Source organism: Semicossyphus pulcher, unplaced genomic scaffold (genome assembly GCF_022749685.1).
Source record: "Semicossyphus pulcher isolate SPU_LCO1_2020_fin unplaced genomic scaffold, fSemPul1.0.p SCAF_8, whole genome shotgun sequence".
In the NCBI taxonomy this organism is placed as follows: Eukaryota; Metazoa; Chordata; class Actinopteri; order Labriformes; family Labridae; genus Semicossyphus; species Semicossyphus pulcher.
The window spans coordinates 1,959,149-1,985,204 of record NW_027211759.1 but is presented as its reverse complement, the minus strand read 5'-3'; the positions used below and the strand labels follow the sequence as shown (position 1 = coordinate 1,985,204).

The following is a 26,056-nucleotide window of genomic DNA, read 5'->3' as shown; positions in this document are numbered from 1 at the left end:
TCATGTTATCACACACTTAGAATAACAATCTGAGCCTGTCAGTGGAAACAACAAGAACTTTTAGTGGACGACCTTTGACCCATCAAGGATTATGTTGCAGCCATTACAGCCTGTTTCACTGCTGCCACCTGAAGCAATTTTAAAATGTTCTGGCATAAGTCATTTAGACTCCAAAATGTGTATAACATGTCCCAGGTTTAAAACTGCTGGTATGCTACTCAATAGCAGAGTTTATGTTTTTTCAACAAAAGAAGCATGCAGTTTGTACAGTCGCACAAAGGTTTCCAAGCAACATTGCTGCATGTTAGCTTAAGATGACGTAGAAGTATATTGCCAATACTTAAAAAAGTGCTAATCCTGCTGTTACCTAGTAAATGTGCAAAATTCCTTAAATATCCCTTTTTACAATCTATATCTCTTAGTTTATGACTTAAATAGTTGTTTGTAGTGGTTTTGAATGCAGGCTAGCTGTTTAGCCTCAAGCTGTGCCCCACTGCCAAACAGCTGCCATGTAGCTGAAGAGGAATACCAGTTAACCGTATACATGTTTTAAAAGCATTGGGTTTAAACTGCATTTAAGGTTGTTTGTTTACAATCACTTGGGTTTAATTTAAAAACTAACAGAACATAAATGCAACTGTATTTTGTCTCAGAATTTCCAGCCATGTTATTCTGAATATATCAATGTGATTTTAAAAAATGTACAAAATGTACAGTTTCCAATAACAAGACGTACTCATTCTAGTATTGGTTTTCTAGGATGTTGGCCTCCTCTGATTGTGGAAACCGTATTTTTACATAGTCTCATCAGTATTTTTATTCCTTTCTAGACTAGAAGAGGATCCATTCTGTTAATAGATAATGTGTAAAAACATGAAATCCAGGACAGCACAGGATCTCTAGCAGCTGGTGTCTTCACCTGTCTCGTGTTCTCTTCACATACAGACACTTTTACCCTGTAAATTATTTGTAAAGCATCCACTGTTTACAACGGGATCATTACATGGAATGTTAACTTGGATGTATTTTAGTGCACTTTTTGTAAAAATGAGTAAATAACTATAGTAGCACAATAAATCGAGAATGAATTGGACTGAGTTTATTTTTCTGAGCCCTGCTGGTTTCATGAAGCACTTAGAATATCAAAGAAACTGATCAATGACTTTATTGCTATATATATATCCGGCTCTACGTCAGACTAGAAGACTAAAAGAGTATATACATATATATATTGCTAGGCACAAACACGTACACAACATGAAGAGCTGATAATACATAGTATATAAAAATGAAAAATAATTGTTGTAATAATTTGAAAATAAATACGTAAATTAATAAAAAATAATAATAATAGATGAATCTAATCTTCTTAATAAGATATAAAAATTACAGAATAGTACGGAGATTTGTTTCTATTTGTCATCGTGCTGATCTACATTTTTAGGATCTGCAGCGTATTGATGACGTAGACGTCTAAACAGGAAGTTTAAACAGCACGCTTTATTTTTTCCCCACATGACCGCACGTTACAGCTGCTGTCGTCAACGTTAGACGACATAAATGCCGGTGAGTAATTAAATTCAACCTATCATATATAAGCAGTTATTTAACTAAAAGCGTCGGTCCCGTATTAATGTCTATTTTCACAAACGTTATGTTAAAACATAGAGTGTTGACGGAGCAGCTACAATGTTAGCATGACATAGCTCTAATCGATCGGTTCCGCCGCCAAACTACATTCAGAAAAGTCACAATATAATGTTTGCTGCCTTGTTTGTATGAGGGCACACCTGACACAGCAGACTTTTCATCTATTTACGTATCATTATCAATCTGTAGATATTTCGGCATAGTTTTGATTCGTAAATTGCACTTAAACCTAAATAAAATGTCTTAAATTTAAGTTCTTACTACTTGATATCTACCTGCCGACCTGTGGGAGTAGCTTGATGAAAGTAGTGGTTAAAGTTGATATTGTTTGTTTTAAGTGTTGTCTATTTTGCCAACTGTTTACTCGGTCGAAGAATAAATAGTACATATTCAGATCTTGATTTTAAGTACTTGAAGTTGTGTGCACTTTGGTTTGAACCAACACCGCTTTAAATCAACTGATTTTTGACAGGAGTTCGGCGTGATGGTGTCGTGACTGACAACGATGCTTTTCACGCGCGAAATGAGCCAATACACACCTAGCCTTCATAGAGAGATGAGTTAATAAATTAATGTTACCACCTCTGTGTTGTTTGCAGGAAGACTGAGCCGCCATAATGGCATCAGGCAGGCTGAGCTTCAGCAACATCATCGCCCTAGCTCCGATGGTCCGGGTGGGGACTCTGCCCATGAGGCTGCTGGCTCTGGACTACGGAGCTGACGTGGTTTACTGTGAGGTAAGGATGGAGGCTTTGACAGGGTAATAGATGTAAAATAAAATGAGTCTTGGTAACTCTTTCCTATCTCTTTTAGGAGTTGATTGACATTAAAATGGCCCTGTGTAAGAGGGTGGTGAACGGTAAGAATCTGTCAGTGTACGTTCTCCATCACATCTCAGGCTGGAAGAGAATGATTTACACACTTAAGTATGTTTTTCTGTTTGTCAGAGGTGCTTCAGACGGTGGATTTCGTCGCCCCCGATGACCGAGTGATGTTCAGGACCTGTGAACGGGAGAAGGACAGAGTCGTCTTCCAGATGGTGCGACAGGAAACATTTGGAGCAGATGACATGTATATAGTCCTAAATATTTTTCTGTTGATTCACAGTTTTCTCTTCCTTGGATTTTTAGGGAACTGCTGACCCCGACAGAGCGCTGACCGTGGCCCGGCTTGTGTAAGTTTACAGCACAAACGAACCCCTGAAGTTTTAGCTAAACTCTAAGAACCCACTTCAAAAAAGGATGGGAAATATAAAAAATACTCAATATTAAATACATAGACTTTTAGTGAATGAGGCATTTGGTTTCCCATGATGCATTGCTGAACCTGACTCTTGTCATGCAGGGAGAAGGATGTGGCTGCAATCGATGTGAATATGGGCTGTCCAAAAGAATACTCCACCAAGGTGAGTTTCCTCTCAGTGAACAACCTGCTGTTACCTCTGCTCTGATCTCTGACCTCTGGCTGATCTTTGACCTCTTGCAGGGCGGGATGGGAGCTGCTCTTCTGTCAGATCCTGACAAGATTGAAGCAGTGAGTAATTCAGCATCAGGATGTGTCTCCAGTGGTAGAAAACGTTTTCAGATATTTGGTGTAAAAATACTAATAATGTATTCAAGTTTCAGAAATGTAAAAATAAAAGCAAAGTCAGAGTACCTCAAAAATACTTAAATAAATGTACCTGGGTACTTTGAACCTGAAATCTGGAACTGTTCTCCTGGGAAAATGTTTTATACACTTAACTGAAATTTTGTCTAAACACAATGTTTTATTATATATTAATCCTATTGATTTATTATATATTAATCCTATTGATTTATTATATATTAATCCCATTGACCTGTAAGAACTGGTATAAATTCCCTTGTAGATCTTGAAGAAGCTTGTCACCGGAGTTTCCATCCCTGTCACGTGTAAGATCAGGATCCTGCCTACGGTGAGATGTGAAAATTCATCATTTTCAGTGTATGACTGGTCACATATATGATATTATATTTTAATTTTGCGCATTAATTTCAGAGGTCATTTGAGGTCTTTTATTGTACGACATCTGATGTGAGTAATAAAAGGCATTTCCTCTCGCCCATTAGTCTTCCACTGCTGCTTCAGGCTCTGAAGTTATTTCACATTTGTCGGTGTAGAAGCTTTCAACATCATAATGTTCAACACAGTTTTGAAATTACAGATATCACTTTTATGGCCAGTTCAGACCAAAGATTTGCGATGAAGTTTGAGGAAGTTACAGAGAGAAGTTGCAGCAGTGTGAACGTGTCTCATCTCAGCTGATGCCGGCCGACGGCGTAGGATGAGGCTCAGCTTTTCAAGGCTCCAGTGATCGGTTTCATGACATTGGGCAGTCGCCTTTTTAACAGCCAATCGGCTTCTGTCAAAGTGAACTGATAAAATCTGTCAGCTGGTTTAAAGAGTTTCGGTCAGAAGAAAAAGAGATCTCCGTATCAATTTGTGTAAGGACCATCCTCGTCTGTCTGACACAAGCTTTAGTTAATACTTGAATAAGATAAATGAACAAACAGGTAAACCTCATTTATGCAGCCCTGTGTCGTAGCAGATATGGTACAACAGTGGTTTATGTTTTTATCATAGTTTCTTGGTGAAATGCTTTGTCATAAAACTAGTGTTTCCTCTGCGTGGACCAGCAACTCCTGTGGTCACCAGACTCCATTGACAAAAACAGCAATTTTACCTCGTAGATCACAGGAGTTGCTGGTCTATTGCTGCCTCGAATTGTAAGTTTGTTTGCATTGTTATGCCACTAATACTGGTGTATTTAATGGTTTGGAGCCAACACAATATTTGTGTAAAACTAAAAGCATTAACTGATCAAGGGAGCAGCAGGCCAGCAGCACCTCTCTACTGCCAGCTAAAATTAATGTTTTACCAATGGAGTCTGGTGGCTTTAAAGAGAGCGACGTAACGACTGTTTCTGCTTTAAAAAGTTTCTAATTACAAAACCTTTTGTAGCTTTTAGTCATTCACACCCCAAATATGTAAGAATATGGCCCAGTGTCCCCGCTAACATCTCCTGGAACTGGTCCATGTTCCTTTCTGGTTTCAGGTGGATGACACGGTCCGACTGGTCCAGAGGATCGAGAAGACGGGCGTCGCTGCTGTCGCTGTTCACGGCAGGTAACTTCATCTATTTTAACAAGAGCTCAGACACATCAGCACAATGCAATGTTAGTGTGACTTTAATATATATATCTGTGTCTGTTTTTTTCTTTATATGACCTGAATAATGAATTAATACATATAGTGTTGAACTTATTACTTTTTTGTTCCACATAATTAAGAGCTCATTTCGTGCACCCTCATATGTTATAGTTCATGTTTTCTTGTTGGGTTTATCTGCAACATTTCCGTGTTGCTCTGCTGGTTGTTGTGTTGCTCAGGTTTAAGGATGAGCGTCCCAGACACCCCGTCCACTGTGATTACATCCAGGCGGTCGCTCGGGCTGCTTCCATCCCCGTCATCGCCAAGTAAGCCTCCTGAAACATTTCCTCCAACAAAAAACAAAAAACTTTGAACATGTTTCAGTTTATTTAAGTGCAATGAAATAAACATATAAATTGTAAGGAGCAGCATTAAACTCAGCCTGTGTCCGTCTCTTCTGCAGCGGAGGTTCTCTGGATCTGGTGAAGACGAACGCAGACATCGAGGAGTTCAGGAAGGTGACGGGCGCCTCGTCGGTCATGTTGGCCCGCTCCGCCATGTGGAACGCATCTGTGTTCACCAAGGAGGGACCACTTCCTGTGGAGAGGGTCATGGAGGAGTACCTCAAATATGTGAGTGTCTGCACAAGCACAGAACCATGCTTTATACGTTTTAAGTTGTCTTCAGTTCAATTATTAGAGGTTTTTCCACCATGTGAATGAAAGATGGCGGTCTTGTGTTTCCCAGGCGATCCGGTACAACAACAATGCCTTCAACACAAAGTACTGTCTGTGTCAGATGCTCAGAGACAAGGTGGAGTCTCCTCTGGGGAAGCAGGTGCAGGCGGCTCAGACCAGCGCTGAGCTCAGGTACTGGATTTTTTTTACTCCACGTCGGTCTGTTGGGGTATGTGTCAGGCGTCCACTGATGGGTGATGTCTTGTTATGTTGTTGTGTTATAGCGAGGCGTATGGGCTGCAGGAGTTTTACCAGCAGATCCAGGAGCAGCTGCAGACCAGGAGGGACGCCCTGCAGAGCAGCACACAGCCGGACCGACCCGTGATGGACGGAGACGTCACCACCATGGCTGTGAAGTTTGAGCGGTCAGTTTTCAGGCTCCACAGTCTCATTCAGAATTTACAAACACATAAAATAATTAGAATAACATCTTTTATTGGTATTTTTCCAGAAGAAATGTTTATGATCTTGACTTGGACGTTTTGCTTTCAGGAGGGAGTATCCTCCTCACATCACTCCAAAGATGTTCCTGCTGGAGTGGAGCCGCAAGGAGAAACTGGAGCAGCCTCTTTATGAGATGGTGAGAGACAGGGAAACTAAAGTCTGCCCTGTGGGCTTCTACAGATGTGAACCTGACTCTGGATCATGTGCTCCAAATCCTGAGTCTCACTGAGTATCCTAATAACTGCTTGGGTTGTTTATGGGAAGACCAAAACCTGAGCAGGTAATAAGCTACTTAAAAACTTTATCCCTCAGAGTTTAGCCAGATTCTGCACACGACTACACGAGCAACGTCAGGATGACGGAGAGGCATGTTTGAAAGTTTCTACCTGCACTTCTTCATCTTCCCCATTATTTGTCTTCTTTGAGTTCTTCTTGTTCTGCTGGGACCTCTTCGTTGTTTTCTTCTTCTTTCTCTTCTTCTGTATTTTTCTGTCTTTTTTTTCTTCCTATTCATTCTCTTCTTCTTCTGCTTGGGCATCTTCAATGTTTTCTTCTTCTGCTTGTTCTTGTTTCTTCTTGTTTATCCTTCTTCTTCTTCTTCATCCTCTGTGTTCTTCTCCCTCCTCTTCTTCTTTCTTCATCTTCTCATTATTATCATTATTACTGTTAAAATACTTATTAAGACAGTATGACTAAGAGCTCTTGATTGTTGGAAGATCAGCTGCTTGAGCCTGAACCAGAGGTCAGTCAGCAGAGGGTTGTTTTTGTTCAACCAGATAAACAGCAGATAAATTGATCAGCTTCATCGGTAAGTTGTGTAACCGATCAGCAGAAATAACTCCTCTGTGTAACAAAGGTGTCAGTTAAAAGTGACACACCAAAGTTTATCCTGCATCTGACTGATCTGACTGCAGAGTTTGAACCACATCTCAAGGCTGTGTTTGAACACGAGTGTCTGCTTTGTTTTCAGGTGCAGCGCTCTCAGGATCGATCCTTCCAGGCCACCGTCACTGTAGCAGACAAAAAGTACAGATCGTCCCTGTGGTCAGTACACACAAAAACACTCTCACACACTTACAGAGACAACTTTCCATGTTATAAATACGAGGCACAGAGGGCTCTCATGGTAAATTGTCTTATCTTTTTTAGGGAGAAGTCCAAAAAATTTGCCGAACAAGCTGCCGCCATCGTCTGCCTGCGAATTCTGGGAATACCCGAGGGTCGTATCGGCGAGGAAGACTCCGGCCTGGTCTGCAAGAGGAAGAGGGAGGGGAAACTGAACGGCACCACAGAGGAAGAGGGGGGCAAAAAACGACTTGTAGTCGATATCAAAAAGAACATGGACGACTCAAAGACCAACGGGGACCATCACAAACCCGACACGCCTCCAGAACAACCGTAGAGTTTCTAAAGAGTTTGTCAGAACAGTGAAAAAATCTTCAAACGGGAGGACGAGAAGCTTCTTGAACTAAAGACGGACGTTTGTGGGAAGCAGAAGAACAAATCAAAGAGTTTACAGAGGCAGCTTTTATTGCTGATTTTGGTTTCCCTGCTCTCCACAGCTCATCCTTTTTCCCTCTTTAAACGTTTTTGATCTTCCTTAAAATAAGATTTACGTTACGGTTATTTGTTCTCAAACAGCAGCTGCTCAAATCTGCCTTTATATTCTTGACCTTTTATTTTTTACTGATAATGTTCCTGTCAACACTGATTTTACACTTTTAAACTGGGATCTGCCCAGTGAATGTACAGTCTTCCTCTGGGTCTTCATAGTTCCCTCCACCTGATTTTCCATTAACTAAGAATTATACTTTTTTTTTTTTTAGTATAACTTATGTTTTTCAACCTGCAGTTCCAGATGTGGATTTGCAGCCAGTAGGGGGCAGGCTTCATCACTTCAGATATTTAAGAACATTTTAACCTCTGTGCCTTACATAGGAACTTTCGTTTTGTCCTGATTTAGCATGGGCCTTAAACTCATCATTTGTTGTCTGTTTACATCCTTTAGTTTCTGTTTCAGGCCACTGATGTTGGATTAAATGAGTCTAACTGAACTGTTATCGTCATCCGAATGCAATCGATTGGATAGAAGGTGCCATATGTTTCTGTTTGTACTTGTGTCCACCTCTGGTTCTTATTTATTTTAAGTTTTTAGGCATGTGTTGTTAATACTTGTTATTTTCTACAAATTCAGTGAACAGGCCAAAGCTAGTTTTAACGTTTTTCTACTTTAAAAAAAATGATAAATTAGCTTAAAAAAAATAAAGAGGAGGAAGATTTTGTTCTTTATTTTGATATTCGAGAAATCTGTCAGTGTTGAGAATACAAGGAAGTCATTTCTAAATTCATATGTTCATATTTAAGTCAAAATAACTTCAGTCAAAATACAAGACATAAGTCCACCTGTTAGACCTGTTTTTTGTTGTTGAGTATATGAGGTTGTAATGTAATGAATACTAGGTTGAAATTACTCGGCCATTTGTTCAGACAAATTGTCAAGAACAAAGTTTAAGTTTTAAGTTTTTTGCCAGAAAAACTAAATAGGAGGAGTAGAATTTTTATTCAGAACAAATTTAAAAATAATAGTCTAAATATTCAATAATCTTCCTCTTGTTTATTTTTTCTTACACCGGGCACCTCGTTGTCAGAATAAAAGAAGTCAAACCCCATGAAACAGTCAAACTGTGGCGTTTAGGTGATGAAAAGATAAAACAACACCGAGCTTATCATTCAATTTACACGCAGCTTTCGGGCCTCTGATTAAAAGTCCTGATTTGAACCTGAGAGATGTTGACACCCAGCCACTGACGTCATCACCGGGCTTGCTAATGGTACCTTCAGGGGAACTGGGAGATATGATAATTACAATCCATTGGATCCCTCAGGAACTGACACAACTGTATTGCAGCACTGTACTTAAAATGCCACCATCTACATCTCAGAATTATACAAAGTCAGTTAGAATTTAATGAAATAGACAAGAAATTAAAATCCTTATTAAATCCTATATAGTGTTAGTGACCAGTTTTTAAGTTAGTTTACAACTTTTGTGTTGCAATCTTTACAATCTACAATTACAAATTGATTGAAATAAAATACTGTTAATGTGCAAACATTATATATTATATATTCCACTGGCACACGCCTGGTTCTGTATGACAAGAAGCACCTATAACAGAAGTACAATGTACAGAATAAAAATACATACAATTGTGTATAAAAATGTAATTATCGCGACTATGGAAGGGAAAAAAGTTTTTGAAGTAATAAATCTGCGTAACAAACAGTTAACACTTATAGAAACAGGGACACTTACACTTTACAACTAAAAATTACATGTTCTGGAGAATAATCTTGTAAATTAAGACAATTTTATTAAGCTTAACCTTAAAGTAATAAAAGATTTAAGTTCGACAGTGTGCGTAAAAAGGTCCAAATACACACTCTTCTATTTTTAAAATTGCAATACGAAATACCTACAGCAGTTACAACACTAACAGTTTTTGTTACTGTTTTTGTCGTTTCCTGCATCGTTGTATTAAGTAACGTAGAGTTTACGTGAAGACCGTGAAGGCAGCATAAGGATCAACCTGGAGGAGAGTTAAAACTCGTTGCAACCGAACAGAAACACCCAACACAACAAGTTCTCACAATAATGGGACTTTTACGCTATTATTACAGAGTACGGAGGCGCGCTTATTGATCGTGTCGACGCCGGTTAACAACTTTTATTCGGGGAATTGTTCGACGTGTTGCTGGCGCTCCAGTTGAAACAAGAGTTCTGCTTTCAGTCGGATGGAAGTGAGTGAGACAGGTCAGTTTTAGAGACAGACAGGTCGGTTTAACGGCTGCCTTAGAGGACATTCAACGTGTCTCCAGTTCAATGTCCACGTTAAACTGCGCGGAGGAGCTGGACTTCAGACTCATCTTTGAGGAAGACAGCAGACAGACAGCAGGTACGTGTCATTTTGGCGACGTTAGTTAGCTATTTGTCAACTTAAGTAAGCTAGCAAGAACAAGCCGGAGTGTCACCGGATGTTGGCACTAGCCTACAAAATAAAATCAGAATCCGGGTTTATTGCCAAGTAGGTTTACCGAAGAAGGAATTTGTTTTGGTGATTTTGGTGCAGAAAAATTAACACAGAACTAGAATAAAAATAAGGAAAATACTGAAATAGAATAAGAGTAAAAAAAGGCAATGAAAATATGAAAGCAATACGTATAATACAAAGTATGTGCAACAGGTGTAATTAAAAACTGTACAGATGTGCAGGATATTAGTGAGTGCAAATCAATGACTGATTACAACGGTCAAAAGAAAGTCCAGATCAGTTAAATTGCCAGGTAAGTTTTTCAAAAATGATTATACAGAAAAACTACACTGTCCTTGATCTATATGGAGTCATAGGAGTGCCATAATGACGAAATCTCTAAGAAATAAAATAAAAAGATTAATGTAGATATTTAAAAAGAAATATGTAAAGACTAATTTCGAGAAGTATGTGTTAATATAGAGACAAATAAATAGATAAAATCTCTCTCTCTCTCTCTCTCTCTCTCTCTCTCTCTCTGTCTCTCATATTAAACATATTCTTGTCATTTCACTATGATTTATTTACAGATTTTGATTGGGCGCAATCACATATCTCGGCTGTCAGCTAAAGCAGTCTGCAGCCATTCCAAACTATTTATCCTATTTGTCATTAGGCCCTGAGAAAAAAAAAAAAAAAGAATAAAGAAATAGGGACTAAGGTTGAAAACACTGGAATTCCTGTTTAATAGTTAATTCAAATATCACCGGTTGGTTTGTGATTATACCTTTTTTTCTATCCATAATATTAACAATCAACTTATTGTGGTCAATTATTTTTGTAAAATAGATCACTTTAACATTGGTCCCTACAGGTTTGCGTTGTTTGGCGTAGGGGATTTTACTTTGAAATTTGTAACCGGACGTTTTGTTGTCTGATTTCCGTAAATGTGACACTTCCAGCTGTCTGTTGATATATTTAGGTGAATTTGAAAATGTGGATCAGGAGGTGACGAAGTGACTTAATTAGGCTCATTATAAAACCATTGAAGTCTACAGAGAGTGTTTACTTTATTGATTGATATTATTGATTAGTTTTAACGTACTAATCAGCTGTTGTAGAAGTTGCTGTAATAATTTAGTATCGGCTAATGTTGTTCATGTTTTGAACTGATGCAACTCATGAAGCAGGTTTCAGATTAGTTTTAGAGACGACACCTAAACTAACTAAACTAAACCTAAACACCTAAACTGACGGCACAAGATGTTGCTTACAAACATTATTATAGTGATACAATAATTAGCATAGCTAGTTAAGCCTGTTATATAGTACTTGCTATGCTTAGCCTAATTGTTTAGCCTTTTAATGGCAATATTCTACAAAGTAATATTAATCTGATGGCAGCTCTTTGAGATTGCCTCCTGCAGGAATAGGAACATTTTTGACAACAGTCCAAAACTCCAAAGATATGTATTTTGATTTCATAGAGAACTCAGAAAACTGGAGGATAATCAAAATGTTGACGTTTGAAACAACAGTTTGTTGGTTATTTAGGTCATTAATTTTCTAAGTAATTTATCAAACCAAACAAGCTTATAATCATTGAAAATCTTTTTGGTTTTAGTCGGCTGCTCTGGAAAAATTAGAAGACGCCATTATTTTCTGATATTTTAAAAAACTCTGCAAATAAATGAATAATGATAATAATAATAATAATAATAATAATAATAATGTGGTCTTAATTGAAATCAGGGAATATTCAGCTTCTCTGCTTAAAAAATAAGTCAGGATTAAAAAGTGTATAGTGGTGGCAGTATTTTCTGCATAGTGAAGAATCAGTTAATTGATTAATCCTTTTAGCTCTACGCTGATTCAGTTACAGTAATTTGTGCCTCAGAGGATTGTGTAGTTTTGGTTAATTGGATTAATGAGTCTGTCTTTGAAAATAACTTCTTACACATGCAGTAAACGAACTGGAGTCTTTAAATGTTTGGTACGTGTGAGCTGTCTGCAGAAATGTTGCCCTCTGAAGGTCAAGGAGCTGAATATGAAGACGTGAAATCAGTGATGGATGGGGCGGTGGTCTAAATTAAATGAACTGATCTGAAAAGTCAGTTTGCAGCAGCACAGAATTGAAAATACAAGCGTCATTGTGATTATGTTTCTGGTGACTGATTGCTTCATTATAGTTTTTAATATGGGTCCTTTTTTTCTTCATATGTTGGGGTCCAAATTAATCATAGTAATAATAATTTCTTCACATAGATTGTTTCAGCTGGCTGCAGAGAAACGTGCTGTAACGGCTCCAACGGGACAACGAGCCCAATCAAAACACGTCCACTAAAAGTTCTTGTTGTTTCCACTGACAGGCTCAGATTGTTCTTCTAAGTGTGTGACAACATGACAGAAAGGATCCCTACAGAGATAGACCTTTTTGTTACAGAGGAAGATGATTGTTTTAACCACACACAGACGTTACATCGCTCTCTGCACACACACCAGACTCCATTCAGAAAAACACATTTGACCACGTAGATTAGAACACTGAAGTTGCTGGTCTACCTCTGTCTCGATCTGTTTGTTTGCACTGTTGTTTGACTTTGTTGTGTTAAATGGTTATGATACAACACAATATTTCAGTAACACACATTAACCCCAAAAAATGATGAAGGGGGCAATAACCCAGCAACACCAATGTTCTGCAGTAAAATTACTGTTTTTGTGAATGGAGTCTGGTGGCTTTTAAGAGAGCGATGTAACGTCTGTTTGTAGTTAAATAAAACATCTTCCTCTGTAACAAAAAGGTCTATCTCTGTAGGGATCCTTTCTGTCATGTTGTCACACACGTAGAAGAACAATCTGAGTCTTGATATGTGTCTGTTTGAAAAAGATCAATTCCCTGCTAAACTACACGACATCGACCAGCGAATGAAAAAGATGAGCTGAAGAAGTACTGAAGCGTGAAGGTGATGAAGTCTTAAAGAAAAACACAACCAGCTTATTCTCTTTCGACATTAAACAGCTGAGACAGATCATAGATACATAGATGGATCTGTAGCTAGATAGATTGACACATGAGGCTGCGTGTGTTTCTGACAGCATGACACACAGCCTGTCTGCCTGCAGGTTTTACTTCCTGGTTTTCTCACCGCTCTGTGGCACCCAGCTGGTGGCAGGCAGCCTCCTCCCCCTCTTTCTGGCCCAGAGGGTGGGAGGGCAACTGTGGCATCAGGTCTCATTTATCTCTCTCCAGCACACTGAGGCTTATTATTTGCACAGAAGCAGCAAGTGGAGCTGTTGAAGCAGATCACAGTTGCTGCTTTGACGCCTTTTTTTGCATACAGCATGCAAGGTGTGTGAGAGAGCGAGAAGGGGTGTATTATTAGTCGTGTTGCGGCGAGGAGTGTGTGTGCAGCTGTGTGAATGAACTCACTGAACTGTTGCAGATAATCTGTCACTACAATTAGTTCAGTATGAACTGTTAACTGCTGCTCTTACAGTTGCTGTCCTGCTGCTCCTGCCAGTTTAACATCCGAGCAGACACATTACTGTACATTACTGTGAGTGTCTAATAGAATACGTAATACAAACACTGTGGGGAACTCTGTGATGTTTTTCTTGTCATCATTTTATGAGAAGTCTGCTGGTGATATGAATATTAACTGTCAGGTGCAGAGCTCAGACTGCTGCGACAGGCAGTGAAAGAAAAGAGCGTTTGCAATGCAAATGATCCCTCACCTGATTTACATGTTTGTTAATCTCTTTCACCTCACAGGTCCAGATCTAAATGTGAGGACATCTTCCACCTCCACTCAGGCTCTGGCCGAGCAGCCTGTAATCCAGGAGCTGCAAAGTCACCCTCCATGTTTCCCCTCCGCAGGCCACTACCCGCATGTCGGCTACCTTTCCCAGGGTCCCCAATACGGAGCCCAGGGGAACCCCAGAGCCTTTGACTGCCCGAGTATCCAGATCACCTCCATAGCTACTAACAACCATGTGGAGTTGGCCAGTAGCCAGGAAGGTTTGGTGGGGGTTGGGGCAGAGGGGTGTTACTCTGAGGCGTCCTGGTCCAGAGGTCAGCTCTACCTGCCCCTGGACCCCTGCTACCGAGACCAGGCGCTCTGCCCGAGCCCCTGCAGCAGCCTGTCCTCCAGGAGCTGGATGTCCGACCTCTCCTCCTGCGAGTCCTTCTCCCATGTCTACGACGATGTTGAGGGGGAGCTGCGTGACGCCGCCCGCCTCGCCCTGGGATCCCCCGCTGGGTCGCCTATGGGGTCCCCGGGCTGCGGGGGCGGGGCCTTCGGGGTGGAACTGTGGCAGCAGAAGTACCAGCATCCTCTGGCCTTCAGTCCGGTGCTGTCGCCTCATCAGTCACCCCGTCAGTCGCCTTGCCACTCTCCACGCACCAGTGTCACCGAGGAGAGCTGGCTGAACCGCCGGCCCACCTCCAGGTACATGTCAACATGCTTTTTGAATAATGCTTGGGCCCCAAATGCTGAATATGCGTCTTGAATTGATTTAACAATTAAACCTTTAAAATCCTGCTAATCCTGAGCCGACTTCTCTCTTAGGCCGTCATCAAGACCGACCTCCCCCTGCGGGAAGAGACGCCACTCCAGCGCTGACCCCCACGCCCGCTCGCCCTCCCCTCACCACTCCCCCAGCCCTACGCCGGGCGCCTCTCCGCGAGGCAGTATAACTGATGACACCTGGGTGGGAAGCCCGGCCGGTACCCTTGGACCCCTCCTGATGTCCAGCTACCAGGAGCTGGACGTACCCTCAAAGACAAGGAGGACATCGGGGAGCCAGCTGGGCCTCCTCCCCGGTCAGGGTGACTCGGGGCTGGAGTCCTTCCAGGATTCCCCCGGGGAGGAGGGACGTGAACAGGACGGGCTGGCTGAGCTCTTCCTTCAGGTGCCCTCCCACTTCAGCTGGAACAAACCCAAACCTGGAAACCCTCCTCTGTTCAGGTTGGCTCCATTTTACTGACGTTATCATCACTTCTGAATTTGCGTTGTTTTGAAAATGTATCCTCTTGCTTTATTAAAAAGGTCTATCTCTGTAGGGATCCTCTCTGTAATGTTATCACACACGTAGAATAACAATCTGAGCCTGTCAGTGGAAACAACAAGAACGTTTAGTGGACATTCTTAGATCGGCCGCATGTCTCTGCAGATATAAGCTGGAGTTCCTCTTCAAAGGAAAAGTTAAGGATACGTTTTTACACTTTCATACCTGCCCGTCAAATAAACAGCAGTCCTGCAGCCGTTTAGCTTAGCTTAGCATCAAGTCTAAAAAAGGGGAGATCTCTAGCGTGACTCTGTCCTAAAGGAAAAAGATTCTCTTACCGTTACCTCCAAAGCTTGCTTATTAACATATGATTTATTTGTTTAGTTCATACTAAGACTACAGTGTAAAGACAACGATTTGCAGTTTTACATTGGGCTTTAAAGAAGACTTCTGTTTTGCTTATATGCCTGTTGTTTCTGCCTCTAGGGCCTCATCGCCTCCACCTCTGGACTGGCCTCTGCCCAACCAGTTTGACCAGTGTGAGCTAAAGCTGGAGGTCCAGCCCAGATCCTACCACAGGGCGCATTACGAGACGGAGGGCAGCAGAGGCTCCATTAAGGCAGCTACTGCAGGACATCCTGTCATCAAGGTGAGTCCTCACCTCTGAGTTTGACACTCGGTTTCACTTCACTCTGAATTTTACATTCTTTTTTCCTCTGCAAATTCCAATAACAATCTGAATCTGATCCTTCTGGGAAAATAATTGTGTACTAACAGGCCGTAAGTTTGGGAAACAAATGAGTAACGAACACAGGTATTAAAGCGACCTGTGCTCTGCTACAGTTTCCTTCTAAAACAGATTTTAGATCAGAAATAATCCTCATCCAAAGAAGCACTTCAGATCGAATCTCTGTCCAGACTAACGTGCCTGAAAATGCAAATCAGAAGACCATTCACCTGTGCGGGGCACGTTTTGTGCCTGTGTGAACATGCATATACAAAACAGGAACTGCTGCTCGTGCTCCATGTGGAAATCATGTTATTAGTTCATGTAGTAAGAACCGCCGGGGTCAGCACTACGCATGGGTCTGTGTGAGTGAGCGAGTGAGTGAGTGAGTGAGTGAGTGAGTGAGTGCCAGCGTGCGTGCGTGCGTGCCAGCGTGCGTGTGTGCGTGCGTGCGTGAGTGCGTGCGTGCGTGCGTGCGTGCGTGAGCGAGTGACGGTGCTTTCAGAGCCAAATAAAGTAGATAAAAACATTGACCTGATGCAGTCAGCCACATGCTATGGTTTGACCTGGTCTTGTACAAAATAAAACATCCTTTAATAAAGCTTTATTATATATTGTTTAATTTGAACCAATAAGATGAAATAGAACTTTATTGATCCCAAAGGAAAAATGTGTTCATGTGTTTGGTATTATCAGAGAGAACTGAAATGATCAAAAGAAAACTAATCGGTAACATTTCTGATAATGGATTATATAAGTTATATGTGTCGAACATTTTCTAAATATCTTCGTCTCCATCTGTTGAATGTAAAGATTTAAAACTGTAACAATTATGGATTTGGACAAATAGATACATTTTAAAGATGGCGTCCAATTTTCTGGGAAATTATGAACAAAATTGTTGTTTATTTTATTATAAATGACTAAAATGAGTTCCTTAAACTCCATAGAGACTCTTAACGGTACGCCGTGATGATCCCGCAGGGATGGGTTTAAGAGCGAGGTTGTGGTGTGTTGTTGTGAACAGCCTCGTGGATCCTCTGGATCAGAGAGCCGAGGCAGGCCGAGGCAAGTAAAGCTCCATCAAGGCCTCGTATGTAACGGATACCGGCAGGGCTATTCTGGGTGTCACATTCTCAGGCCGCTGCTAAAGCCAGATGAGCTTCCTGCTGCAAGATGTGTAAAAAGTCACAGTGCTGCTGGGTTACACAGGAAACACACAGTCATGCTGAGGACTGCAGGGTGAAGAGGGTTTTTTTGAGTGTGAAATCCTCAAAGGACAGCAGAACAGAGGATCAGACCTGATGTCAGAACAGAAAAGTGAAATCCAAAGATCAGCCATCAAAGACTGTTCAGCTCAAATACAACATCTCCTGGAGCAAAACGTTTTGTGACTTTTCTTGTCATATAGACCCAAAAAAAATGCTTTAAAATGTTAGAATCACCCTGAAATGTTCACACAGGCTGATCCAGATCTGAACATACTGACGGGAGATGTTCTTACGTTGACCAGTCAGGCCGCTCAGCGTTTGGAAAGACCAGAACATGCTGTGAACCATGAACTCGCCTCACAGATTCTCTCAGATTTCACACTTCAGTTTCACATTCAACCTTTTAATTGTCTCACCCTGCAGACAGTTTTTCACACGTGGAGACGTATGAAGAGGCATCATCTGTTCCAGTTTCAACAAGTCCGAGTGACATGACGGCTGAGATGTTAGCTGTTCGTCACATGTTATTGATTTTGTGTCTTTAGTTGACGGGATACAGCGAGCAGCCGGTCAGCCTGGTGTTGTTCATCGGCACCGCGGACGACCGCTTCCTCCGGCCCCATTCCTTCTACCAGGTCCACCGAGTGACGGGGAAGATGGTCACCACCAACTGCCAGGAGAAGATTATGGGTGGCACCAAAGTCCTGGAGATCCCTCTGCTTCCAGAAAACAGCATGACGGCCAGGTAACAGGGAACAACATAAGACCTCGATTTAATACAAGAACTGATTTTTTATTCTGATACCGGGATCCACATTGTCCTTTCTGTGATCCTACCCAAAGATCATTTACAGCCTTTCTGTTCTAAGCAGCTTTAAGCACATTTCTTAATCACTTTTTATTTTCAAACTCTTGGAAATGACTTCTTATCGGTTGATTTAAAGGTTATTTTAGTTGTGGCGTACCTCAGGGCGTGATTCTTGGCCCCTTTTGGTATAAATTCGACCAGATAGTCATAATATGTTTTTTCCATTCCATGCTGATTGTCTGCTGCTTTATGTATCATGAACTCTCGATGATACCAGGCTGACCATGAAACCAAAACCATTTTCAGATTTAAGACAACATTACAGATATGTTTCATAGGCGAAAGTAAAAAGTTTGGCTCACATTCAAAAGCGACTAAAGCTCCACAGGAAACTTTTAATGTTAGACATTTTAATACACAGAAAGTCTTTTGGTTTTCTCCACAGCATCGACTGTGCCGGCATCTTGAAGCTGCGCAACGCCGACATCGAGCTGAAGAAAGGAGAGACGGACATCGGACGGAAGAACACGAGGGTGCGAGTTGTGTTCAGGGTCGCCATCCCTCAGCCGGACGGCCGGATGCTGTGGCTGCAGACGACATCTGTTCCTGTGGAGTGCTGTGAGTCACCTGTGATATTGATACATTCATTTTGGCAGCATGCAAAAAAGAAAACGTCCAGGTGGCTGCCAGTTGAGCTGCTGCCAGCGTAGCTCTGCTTCTTTAGGAGCTCATCTTGTTTCAGGATTCCTTCAATTTTCATTGTTTACAAGGATTTTATCAGGAGATGAATTTCACACGAGGTCTCCTCCTCTCCAGAGCTTACAGACCGAAGCAGTTTAACGTAAAGAGAAAATCCCTGTTTCTCAAACAGGATGTCAGGAGAGGCTGCGAGCCGAGCTGCTGCTAACATTAGCTCAGCTTGTTTCTCTTATAACTTAACATCCAGACGTCTGATGACTGAAATCCTCCACCCGGTGAAAAATAAAGTTACAAATGTCCAAAGTTTTCATCCTCGTATTTAAAACAAACAGGGGAGGAATTAAAGGGATGTGAGGTTCGGCTTATATAGATATAGATCATAAACAAAACACCAACTGTGTAATTTCAGCCCAGCGCTCGGGTCAGGAGCTTCCTCAGGTGGACAGCTTCAGTCCGGCCAGCTGCTCTGTGGACGGAGGGGAGGAGCTGCTCATCACCGGGTCCAACATCTCCACACAGTCCAGGGTTATTTTCACCGAGAAGGGGCCTGGTGAGATCAGTTCACATGAACACAAGTTCAGTCCAAGTTTACATCAGATTATGATCATGTTTAACATCCTGTTAAACACAACACTTTGTTTTTGTCCGCTCAGATGGAAGATCTCTGTGGGAGATGGACGCCAGAGTTCTGACAGAAAAAAGCAGAGGAGTAAGTAAAAACATTATTTAAAAAACTTCTGTGACAGCAGGAATAACAGACACAGCAAAGGACGTACGGCAGGGCTGGAAAAGATATATAACTTTAATATATAAAAGATATCTTCAACAAATCAGAAACGAATTGTCCCTGTCAGACCCACAACAACATGATACTGATTTGAACGTAAGCAGGTCATCAGTTTATCATTACCCTCTCAGTTTGCTGCCTCAGCCCGTTAGCTTGACCAGCTAGCTAGCTGACTTTAATCTTTAGAGGATTGCTGCAAGAGGAAGTACAAAGAGGAAGTCAAAGAGAACACACAAAGAGTCTGAGGGAGGAGAGGGAGACGGAGCTGAAGTCACTAAAACATCACTGAATATACAGTTGGACATTTGTAGTAGACTTTCTTGGATTGAAGTTTGATTACTTGTTCCGTTTAAGAGTCAGCGCAATGAAAAGTGTATTTTGTCTTCTTTTGTAATTTGGTGAACTTTGCAGCACCTGCTTTGTCTGTAGGTGTGAAGTTTGGTATCCGTTTAAGAGAAGCTTATCTGAAAGTGCTGCAGTTTGAGCTGAGCAACACAGACCGAAAACTAAATGCTTGTTTTTTCACACCACATCAGATTGTTATCTGTATAATTCAGCTGATGTTTGCAGCTTTTAAGCAGATGTTTTTGAGCTGCAGCTGTGAGTCGTTCACTTACTGCACGCTTCTGTTTGACATGCTGGAATAAAGTGCTCCTGCTTTTAGTTTCCACTTTAGACAATCTCTGAAGAGGTTAGTGGTTTGCTCAAAGTCAGAAGCTGCAAAACTGAACAAGTCTGTGTTTCTGTCTTTCAGTGCAGCGTCGTGGTGGAGGTCCCTCCCTACAATAAGAAGACAAAGGATCCGGTCCAGGTCCAGTTCTACGTCTCAAACGGGAAGAGAAGAAGAAGTGTAACACAGAGCTTCACCTTCCTGCCCGCAGTCGGGCGTCACCTCCTCCCCGCTGCTGCTGCTGCAGTCAAACAGGAGAGCTGGGAGACGGACTGCATCTCCCACAATCCACCTGGCTTCCACCCCACCTCCTGCCAGGTGCCCGCCCGTGGCCGAAGCCCAGATTTGGTTTATTATGATTCCTGCGACATCCCCGTGCATTGTGGTCCTCCTTCCCAGAATGCACCTAGTTTTAATCATCCCACTCCCTCCGTTATGTTTCCTCACAGCTCCTCCATCCCTCTTCACACCTCCTCCTCCTCCTCCATCTCAGTCCCCCATCAGAGCTTTATTCCTCCTCAGACCTTCAGCCTCCCCCCTCAGACCTCCTCCCTCCCTCTTAAAACCTCCTCAATCCCTCCTCAAATCCCAGCGATGCCTCCTCAGACCTTCACCGTCCCACCTCACACCTCCTCAGTCCCTCCTCGAGTATCCTCGATGCCTCCTCAGGCCTCCTCTGTGCCCTTTCAGACCTTCACTGCCCCCCCTCTCGGGTCCTCGGGTGGACCTCAGAGGCAGCACTCTCCCTCTCTGAGTTCCAGAAGAGCCTTTGTGACTCCTGCAGACCCCCAGAAGCACGCTGTGCTCCCCAGCCCAGGAGAGGTGCTCGGAATAAAGCAGGAACCAGAAGAACAGTCCAACCTGGGGTCCTTGGGCCTCCAGGAGATCACACTGGATGATGGTAGGACACTTGATGTGTATATATAAATTACTAATCCTACTGGAGGCTTAAAAAGTGGCTCCGAATAATTTGTAGCTCACTTCTAATGAAGGGCCGTGGCTTCGATTCAGAGCAGTTACAGATTTAAAGATTCTCAACAAAAGAGAAAAAACAATTCAAGAAACGTCCATAAAAACTGCAGCTGGCCTCCCGAGGTGTGTGCGTGCGTGCGTGCGTGCGTGTGTCTACATTTGCCCTGTGATGTCGGTTATTTATATATCGGGGTCCTCTGTGTGTGTGTGAATACTGTGTTTCCCTCTGATCTGTGTTAATAATAGCTGCCTCTGTGTGTTGCTGCTCTGAATGATGCAGATGGGGGTTAAATCTGTTGCTTTGCCTCTGCTGGCGGGCAGCAGCTGTCGTCAGGCTCTCCTCTCCTTTCAGCCCGACTTTGACCTCAGAAATGTCAGCCTCTTCACACACACAGTTACAGGATTAAAACACCTGCAGGAGCACTGTGCCTGCAGCAGGTTTAATGATTATTACTGATTACCAGTGATTGATTTGTAGACTTGAAGGTCAAAGGATGTCTAGGCTTTTAGGTCAGGTTCTAAAGCCTTTGAGTTTCTGACCCCTCGCAGAAGGTTGTGTCCAGTCCAACCAATAATTGTTTTATTTGATTTATTTATCTGAGTCCTGAAGAGATAAAACTATCCAAAAAGTCACAAGCAAAAAGAAGATATATAAAAAAGTCTGCAATAGAGCTCCTGGGATATTTGAGTTACAGATATGAGCAGAAATGTTCTCAGAAGGCTGCTTCATTAAGCAAACGACTTAAAGAAGTGATATTATTATAGACTGTCGACCAACTCTCGTTTGGATGCACCTCTGTTCAGCTGTGATGCTCTGCTACATGAGCTGCAGACAGTGCTGAGAGGACTGTAGGATCCATCAGAGCGCCCTCTGCTGGACGATCTACATGATGACACCACTTGTAAATCACCCCGAGCATTGTTTTCTGCATCAGAGTATATTAACCTGTCAGTCTTTGAGGCTCAGGTGTTTGGTCCTAGAAAGGGAAGAAGAATCAGTGTTTCTGTCTGGATCCATACATGCAGATGAAGTCTACCAGGCAGCGTGTTGGCGCTGAGTGTTGTTGCTTCATGAGGTTCAGGTTTCTGAGCAGAGCTATGTTTAGACTGAATGGAGCGCAGATGAAGCCGCCTGCTGCCGTGCAAATAAAACTCAGCAGAGCAGCTTTACTGCTGCTGCTGCTGCTGCTGATAACAACAAACAACAACAACAACAACAAACACAATTATTTCTCATCTGCACTGAGAAGCCCATAAACTAAAGTAGTAGTTTATGATGTTGAATCAGGTCATAGTTGTTAATTGATGAAGAATGACACTCAGTTGATCTCCTTCACCACGATACAAACCTGTGGAGGTGATTGAGTCGGGGATGTGCATCATCCCACGTTGTTCGCAGTGAATAAAAGTTTTAATAACATGTTTGCGTTCAGCTGCTTCCTCCTGTGGCCACACAGCAAACTAAAATACACAATCTGCATCTGCACCAACACCAAAGTCACTGTCACTGGCAAACACAAGAACTTTTGGTGGACGACCTTTGATCGGGCTGATTTGCCCCAAAGGATTACTTGCAGCCACTCACAGCCTTCAGTGACAAACTTTGGTGCCCAGGTATCGACCATTACAAAGGGTCTCTGAACATCACTCCACTGGTTTAATGAAATGAAATAATTCCTCTTGTCCTGCTTCTGTTTTTGTTGCAGTGAACGAGATCATCGACAGAGACATCAGCAGTCTGAGCAGCAGAGCACAGCCTGACCAGTTTGACCAGTACCACCAGTACGACTGGGAGCACAAGTCCAGCGACGCGGCCTTACCATTCTGTGGAGGCCCTCAGTAGTCGCACAGGAAGTGACCGTAACTCTTCTTCTGCTGTTTGCTTTCTGGATAAAACCAAACGGACGGTCACGTTTGCACAAAGTGCATCAGACTGAACCTTAAGTGCCTGAGAACCAATCAGCCGCCTCCGACGGGTCCGACGGCTCGTCTCATCAGGGTATCACATTACTGTTTCCTCGTCTGTCTCAGGAATGTTTTTAAAAGACAAACCAAATCATTTTCAGCTTTCATGACTGAATTTGAAGGAACTGTAGAACACAACCAAAGGGCTTTAAAGTCACAACCACGACAACCACTCACGTCATTTCAGAGGAGCTAAAGTCGCACAATAATGAAACGATCCTTTCATTATTTATCGGCCAATTAATTAAGAAATGTATTTTTGATACTCTACAGTCCTTCTGCTCATTTACACTTTTATAGCTTGGTTTTACTCTGTCTGGTTTACATTTCCCTCTGAATGATATTAACGCCGTTCAACCTGAACTGTTTTGGTGTGACGCTTCAGACACTGAATTCTAGAAATGTATCAAAGGTTGAAGTAAAAAGGAACGAAAACATTTAATGTTTTGTGTTTTGATAAAAATTTAATGAACGATGACTCTGAGTTGTAAAATACTTTATTACTTTATGTAAACTGTCTCCATAAAGGATTTTACAACCATCGTGTGGAGTCAAACACATTTCAAACAGTCCTCATGTCATGCAGCAAGACATCTAAGGCACGTTGACCTTTGACCTCCCGGAGAGAAGTGTTACAGCTCGGAGAACTACGAGCTGTGTGAATGAGGATTAGAGCCACATGTGAAAAGTTTCATAATTCTGATGTTTCTTCTCTGACTTTAATCTCACAACTCAAATACATTTTGCATGTGGCCCTCCTCCTCTTCCATAGAGGAGCTATATTAACTACCCACAGCAATGTTATTAAAGGGTTAATCCACACTAAATCACACAAGGAGGGAGCTGCTGCTGCTGCACTCCTCTACCCTGGCACAAGTTATTCGTTTTTAAAGATTTTTTTCTTTGATGAGAGTGGAAAGCTGGAGAGAGACAGGACATGTGGGCAGAGAGAGTCAGGATGACATGCAGCAAAGGGCCAACGGGGGGGGGTAACAGATTTAAGTTAAGGTGACAACATGCATCATGTTTTCTACATAACTGCTCTTCCTGCAGAGAACTTCACCTGCAAACTGTTGCATGAACATGCCTCTGTTGTTTATCAGGCCTCATTTGAATTAAACACAAGACACTGCCCTAGAGTCTATTTTGGATACCTATTCTATAACGAGAACAATAACCAGAAGATGTACCTGTGAAGAGTCTTTCTGCAGCTGGCTGTTAGAGGATCGAATCATGTCACAACCTGTTTTACCCGAATAGTTCATTCTCTCATGCAACTCATCTCAACTTCCTCATTTCTAAGGTGTCACATTTAGGCGTTTTCAGCCCTTTCCTCCCTAGTAAAAAGTTTCAGGCCTTGATCACCTGTGATCTCAGTAATGCCACAGTGTTCTGGAGTACACCTGTACATCACCTCAAGGTGAGGTAATAAGTCACGGACTCAAAGGTTTCTATGGTCTCTTCAGAACACAGGAATAACTGGTCATCACCAGCGTTCTGGTAAGCATCGTAAACCCGTTTTCCTTTTTTAATAATGTTTTGCTTCGATGGTCGGATCACAATGAGGATCCTTAAACCTGTGGAGTCATTTAAAGAGCTGCTGGTCTGGGTCTGCCTGAACAAAGCAGAACTCCTCCACAGCTGATCCCGATCCAGCCGCCCAGCAGCTGTTTGTGCAGGTGTAAACCAGCGCTGTCCCAAACTCCAGCTCTGCCTCCGCACCGCCGTCCCTCTGCAGCAGACTGACCAGAGCCGGCATCAGCTGCAGCTCAAACGTCCTGGATCCTCCACATGTGGCACACACAGACACCAGCTGAGCCATGTTGGACGGCGGCTCTGAAATGAAGAGCGGTTTCCCTCCTCGACAGTACCTCAGGATCTGCTGAGGACACAGCGAGATCTTCTTCATGAACCTGGAGAAGACAGCGTCTCCGTGTCGAGCTCTTGTCTTCTCGTACCTCTCCTCCCCTCTACCGCCGCAGGCCTCATCGCCATCCAGCTCTCCCACCGCCACCCCTTCTCTCCTCTCGTACTCCTTCAGCAGCTGCTGAGCGTGCTGCAGGTCATCTTTCTCTCCACCCAGATCTGACTCCTCCACCACGCTGATGAAGAATGGGCGGAGGATAGGAGCATCATCTTGAGGTTCTCCCAAACTTAGATCCTGAAGACAGGTACTGACATCAATCTCAGAGGCTGCTGGGAAGAAAAAAATATCAAAATAACCACAAGAAGCTTCTCAGACAGATAAACATTTCAGTTTCTATTAGATAAGAAAAAAATATGTTCAGCTGGTGTCCATGTCAGTAAACTTGTTTCATAATTAATGTATTAAATTAATGTCTGAAAAGTTCCAGTTATAACATACATTGTACTGTACTTTTATACAGGAATTTCTAAGTCATATACAGTGCTTATAAGTGGAGTCAGAAATGTTCAGTTCATTTTAACTTAATATTAAAAATGATTATATATAGCTCTGTAGATATTTTTAAGGATACACTTGTTTACTTACTCTTTCTTATATGCCCTTTATCGTAATGTTGCACTTTCCACTTTGCTGCTGTAACACTGTACATTTCCCCGATTATCTTATCTTAAAAAATCCCACTTTTCTCAATACAAACTTTGTAATTAGGTATCTTTAACATATTTACCCTGTGCTTTAGGAGTTTCTGTCTCCTTTTGAACCTTGCTCTCCTCCTTCACACCTCCTCCCCAACCATCCTCCTCCTCCATCCCCCAGTCATCAGCGGTGTCACACCAGTCAGTGGCCGCCAAAGGAGCATCCTGGGCCGGGACAGGCCGGCTGGGTGTCTGCGCTGCCTCCACCTCTAAACACTGAGAGCGGAGCACCCTCCAACTTTCTGACCTGCCGCTGCACTCGGCACCTGGACACGCGAACAGGTGGAGGGTTCTGTGGTAGGGGGAGGCCTCCAGGGGGCAGTACACCTGCACCACATGGGCTAACGGGGCTCCGCAGCTACCACAGCGGGGAGACAACCGGGAGATGGCCGGCATCCAGTCCGGCTGACCCCCGACTTTGTTTGTCAGGTATGAGGACTGGTACCGTTTAGGGTCCAGCCCTCCGTCACACAGACCGATCAGAGTTAACTCCTGAGCGGGTGAAGCCATCGCTCACATGTTGAAAATACCGACCGGAAGTGAACATTGACG

General features: G+C 42.6%; 3 protein-coding genes across 3 annotated transcripts; 2 read left to right on the top strand and 1 right to left on the bottom strand.

Moving 5' to 3' along the window:
* Positions 1–1,484: 1,484 nt before the first annotated feature.
* dus2 (dihydrouridine synthase 2) lies at positions 1,485–8,199 on the top strand. Its single transcript, XM_069686755.1, has 16 exons — positions 1,485–1,566; positions 2,250–2,387; positions 2,464–2,509; positions 2,598–2,689; positions 2,781–2,824; positions 2,995–3,055; positions 3,136–3,183; positions 3,521–3,586; positions 4,727–4,797; positions 5,061–5,147; positions 5,285–5,453; positions 5,569–5,690; positions 5,783–5,923; positions 6,051–6,138; positions 6,973–7,046; positions 7,152–8,199. Exons 2-16 carry the CDS (start codon positions 2,268–2,270, stop codon positions 7,402–7,404), a joined length of 1,482 nt encoding a protein of 493 aa, XP_069542856.1. The 5' UTR covers positions 1,485–1,566; positions 2,250–2,267; the 3' UTR covers positions 7,405–8,199.
* Positions 8,200–9,593: 1,394 nt separating this feature from the next.
* Positions 9,594–23,499, top strand: LOC138612941 (nuclear factor of activated T-cells, cytoplasmic 3-like). Its single transcript, XM_069686477.1, has 10 exons — positions 9,594–9,958; positions 13,809–14,484; positions 14,605–15,003; positions 15,530–15,692; positions 17,527–17,726; positions 18,235–18,407; positions 18,898–19,038; positions 19,142–19,197; positions 20,030–20,846; positions 22,624–23,499. Exons 1-10 carry the CDS (start codon positions 9,886–9,888, stop codon positions 22,758–22,760), a joined length of 2,835 nt encoding a protein of 944 aa, XP_069542578.1. The 5' UTR covers positions 9,594–9,885; the 3' UTR covers positions 22,761–23,499.
* On the bottom strand, positions 23,405–26,021 carry pdcd2l (programmed cell death 2-like). Its single transcript, XM_069686478.1, has 2 exons — positions 25,537–26,021; positions 23,405–25,078 (listed from the first exon to the last, which is right to left on the bottom strand). Exons 1-2 carry the CDS (start codon positions 26,012–26,014, stop codon positions 24,468–24,470), a joined length of 1,089 nt encoding a protein of 362 aa, XP_069542579.1. The 5' UTR covers positions 26,015–26,021; the 3' UTR covers positions 23,405–24,467.
* Between the last annotated feature and the right edge of the window lie 35 nt (positions 26,022–26,056).

Excerpts from the sequence above, each read along its gene's own strand:
- pdcd2l (XM_069686478.1), bottom strand. The coding sequence starts at position 26,014 with ATGGCTTCACCCGCTCAGGAGTTAACTCTGATCGGTCTGTGTGACGGA. Across the intron at positions 25,079-25,536 it reads AGAAACTCCTAAAGCACAGG|CAGCCTCTGAGATTGATGTC; the intron begins GTAAATATGTTA and ends TTTTCTTCCCAG.
- LOC138612941 (XM_069686477.1), top strand. The coding sequence starts at position 9,886 with ATGTCCACGTTAAACTGCGCGGAGGAGCTGGACTTCAGACTCATCTTT. Across the intron at positions 17,727-18,234 it reads GAAAACAGCATGACGGCCAG|CATCGACTGTGCCGGCATCT; the intron begins GTAACAGGGAAC and ends TTTTCTCCACAG. Across the intron at positions 19,039-19,141 it reads TTTCACCGAGAAGGGGCCTG|ATGGAAGATCTCTGTGGGAG; the intron begins GTGAGATCAGTT and ends TTGTCCGCTCAG.
- dus2 (XM_069686755.1), top strand. The coding sequence starts at position 2,268 with ATGGCATCAGGCAGGCTGAGCTTCAGCAACATCATCGCCCTAGCTCCG. Across the intron at positions 3,056-3,135 it reads CAAAAGAATACTCCACCAAG|GGCGGGATGGGAGCTGCTCT; the intron begins GTGAGTTTCCTC and ends GACCTCTTGCAG. Across the intron at positions 7,047-7,151 it reads AAGTACAGATCGTCCCTGTG|GGAGAAGTCCAAAAAATTTG; the intron begins GTCAGTACACAC and ends TATCTTTTTTAG.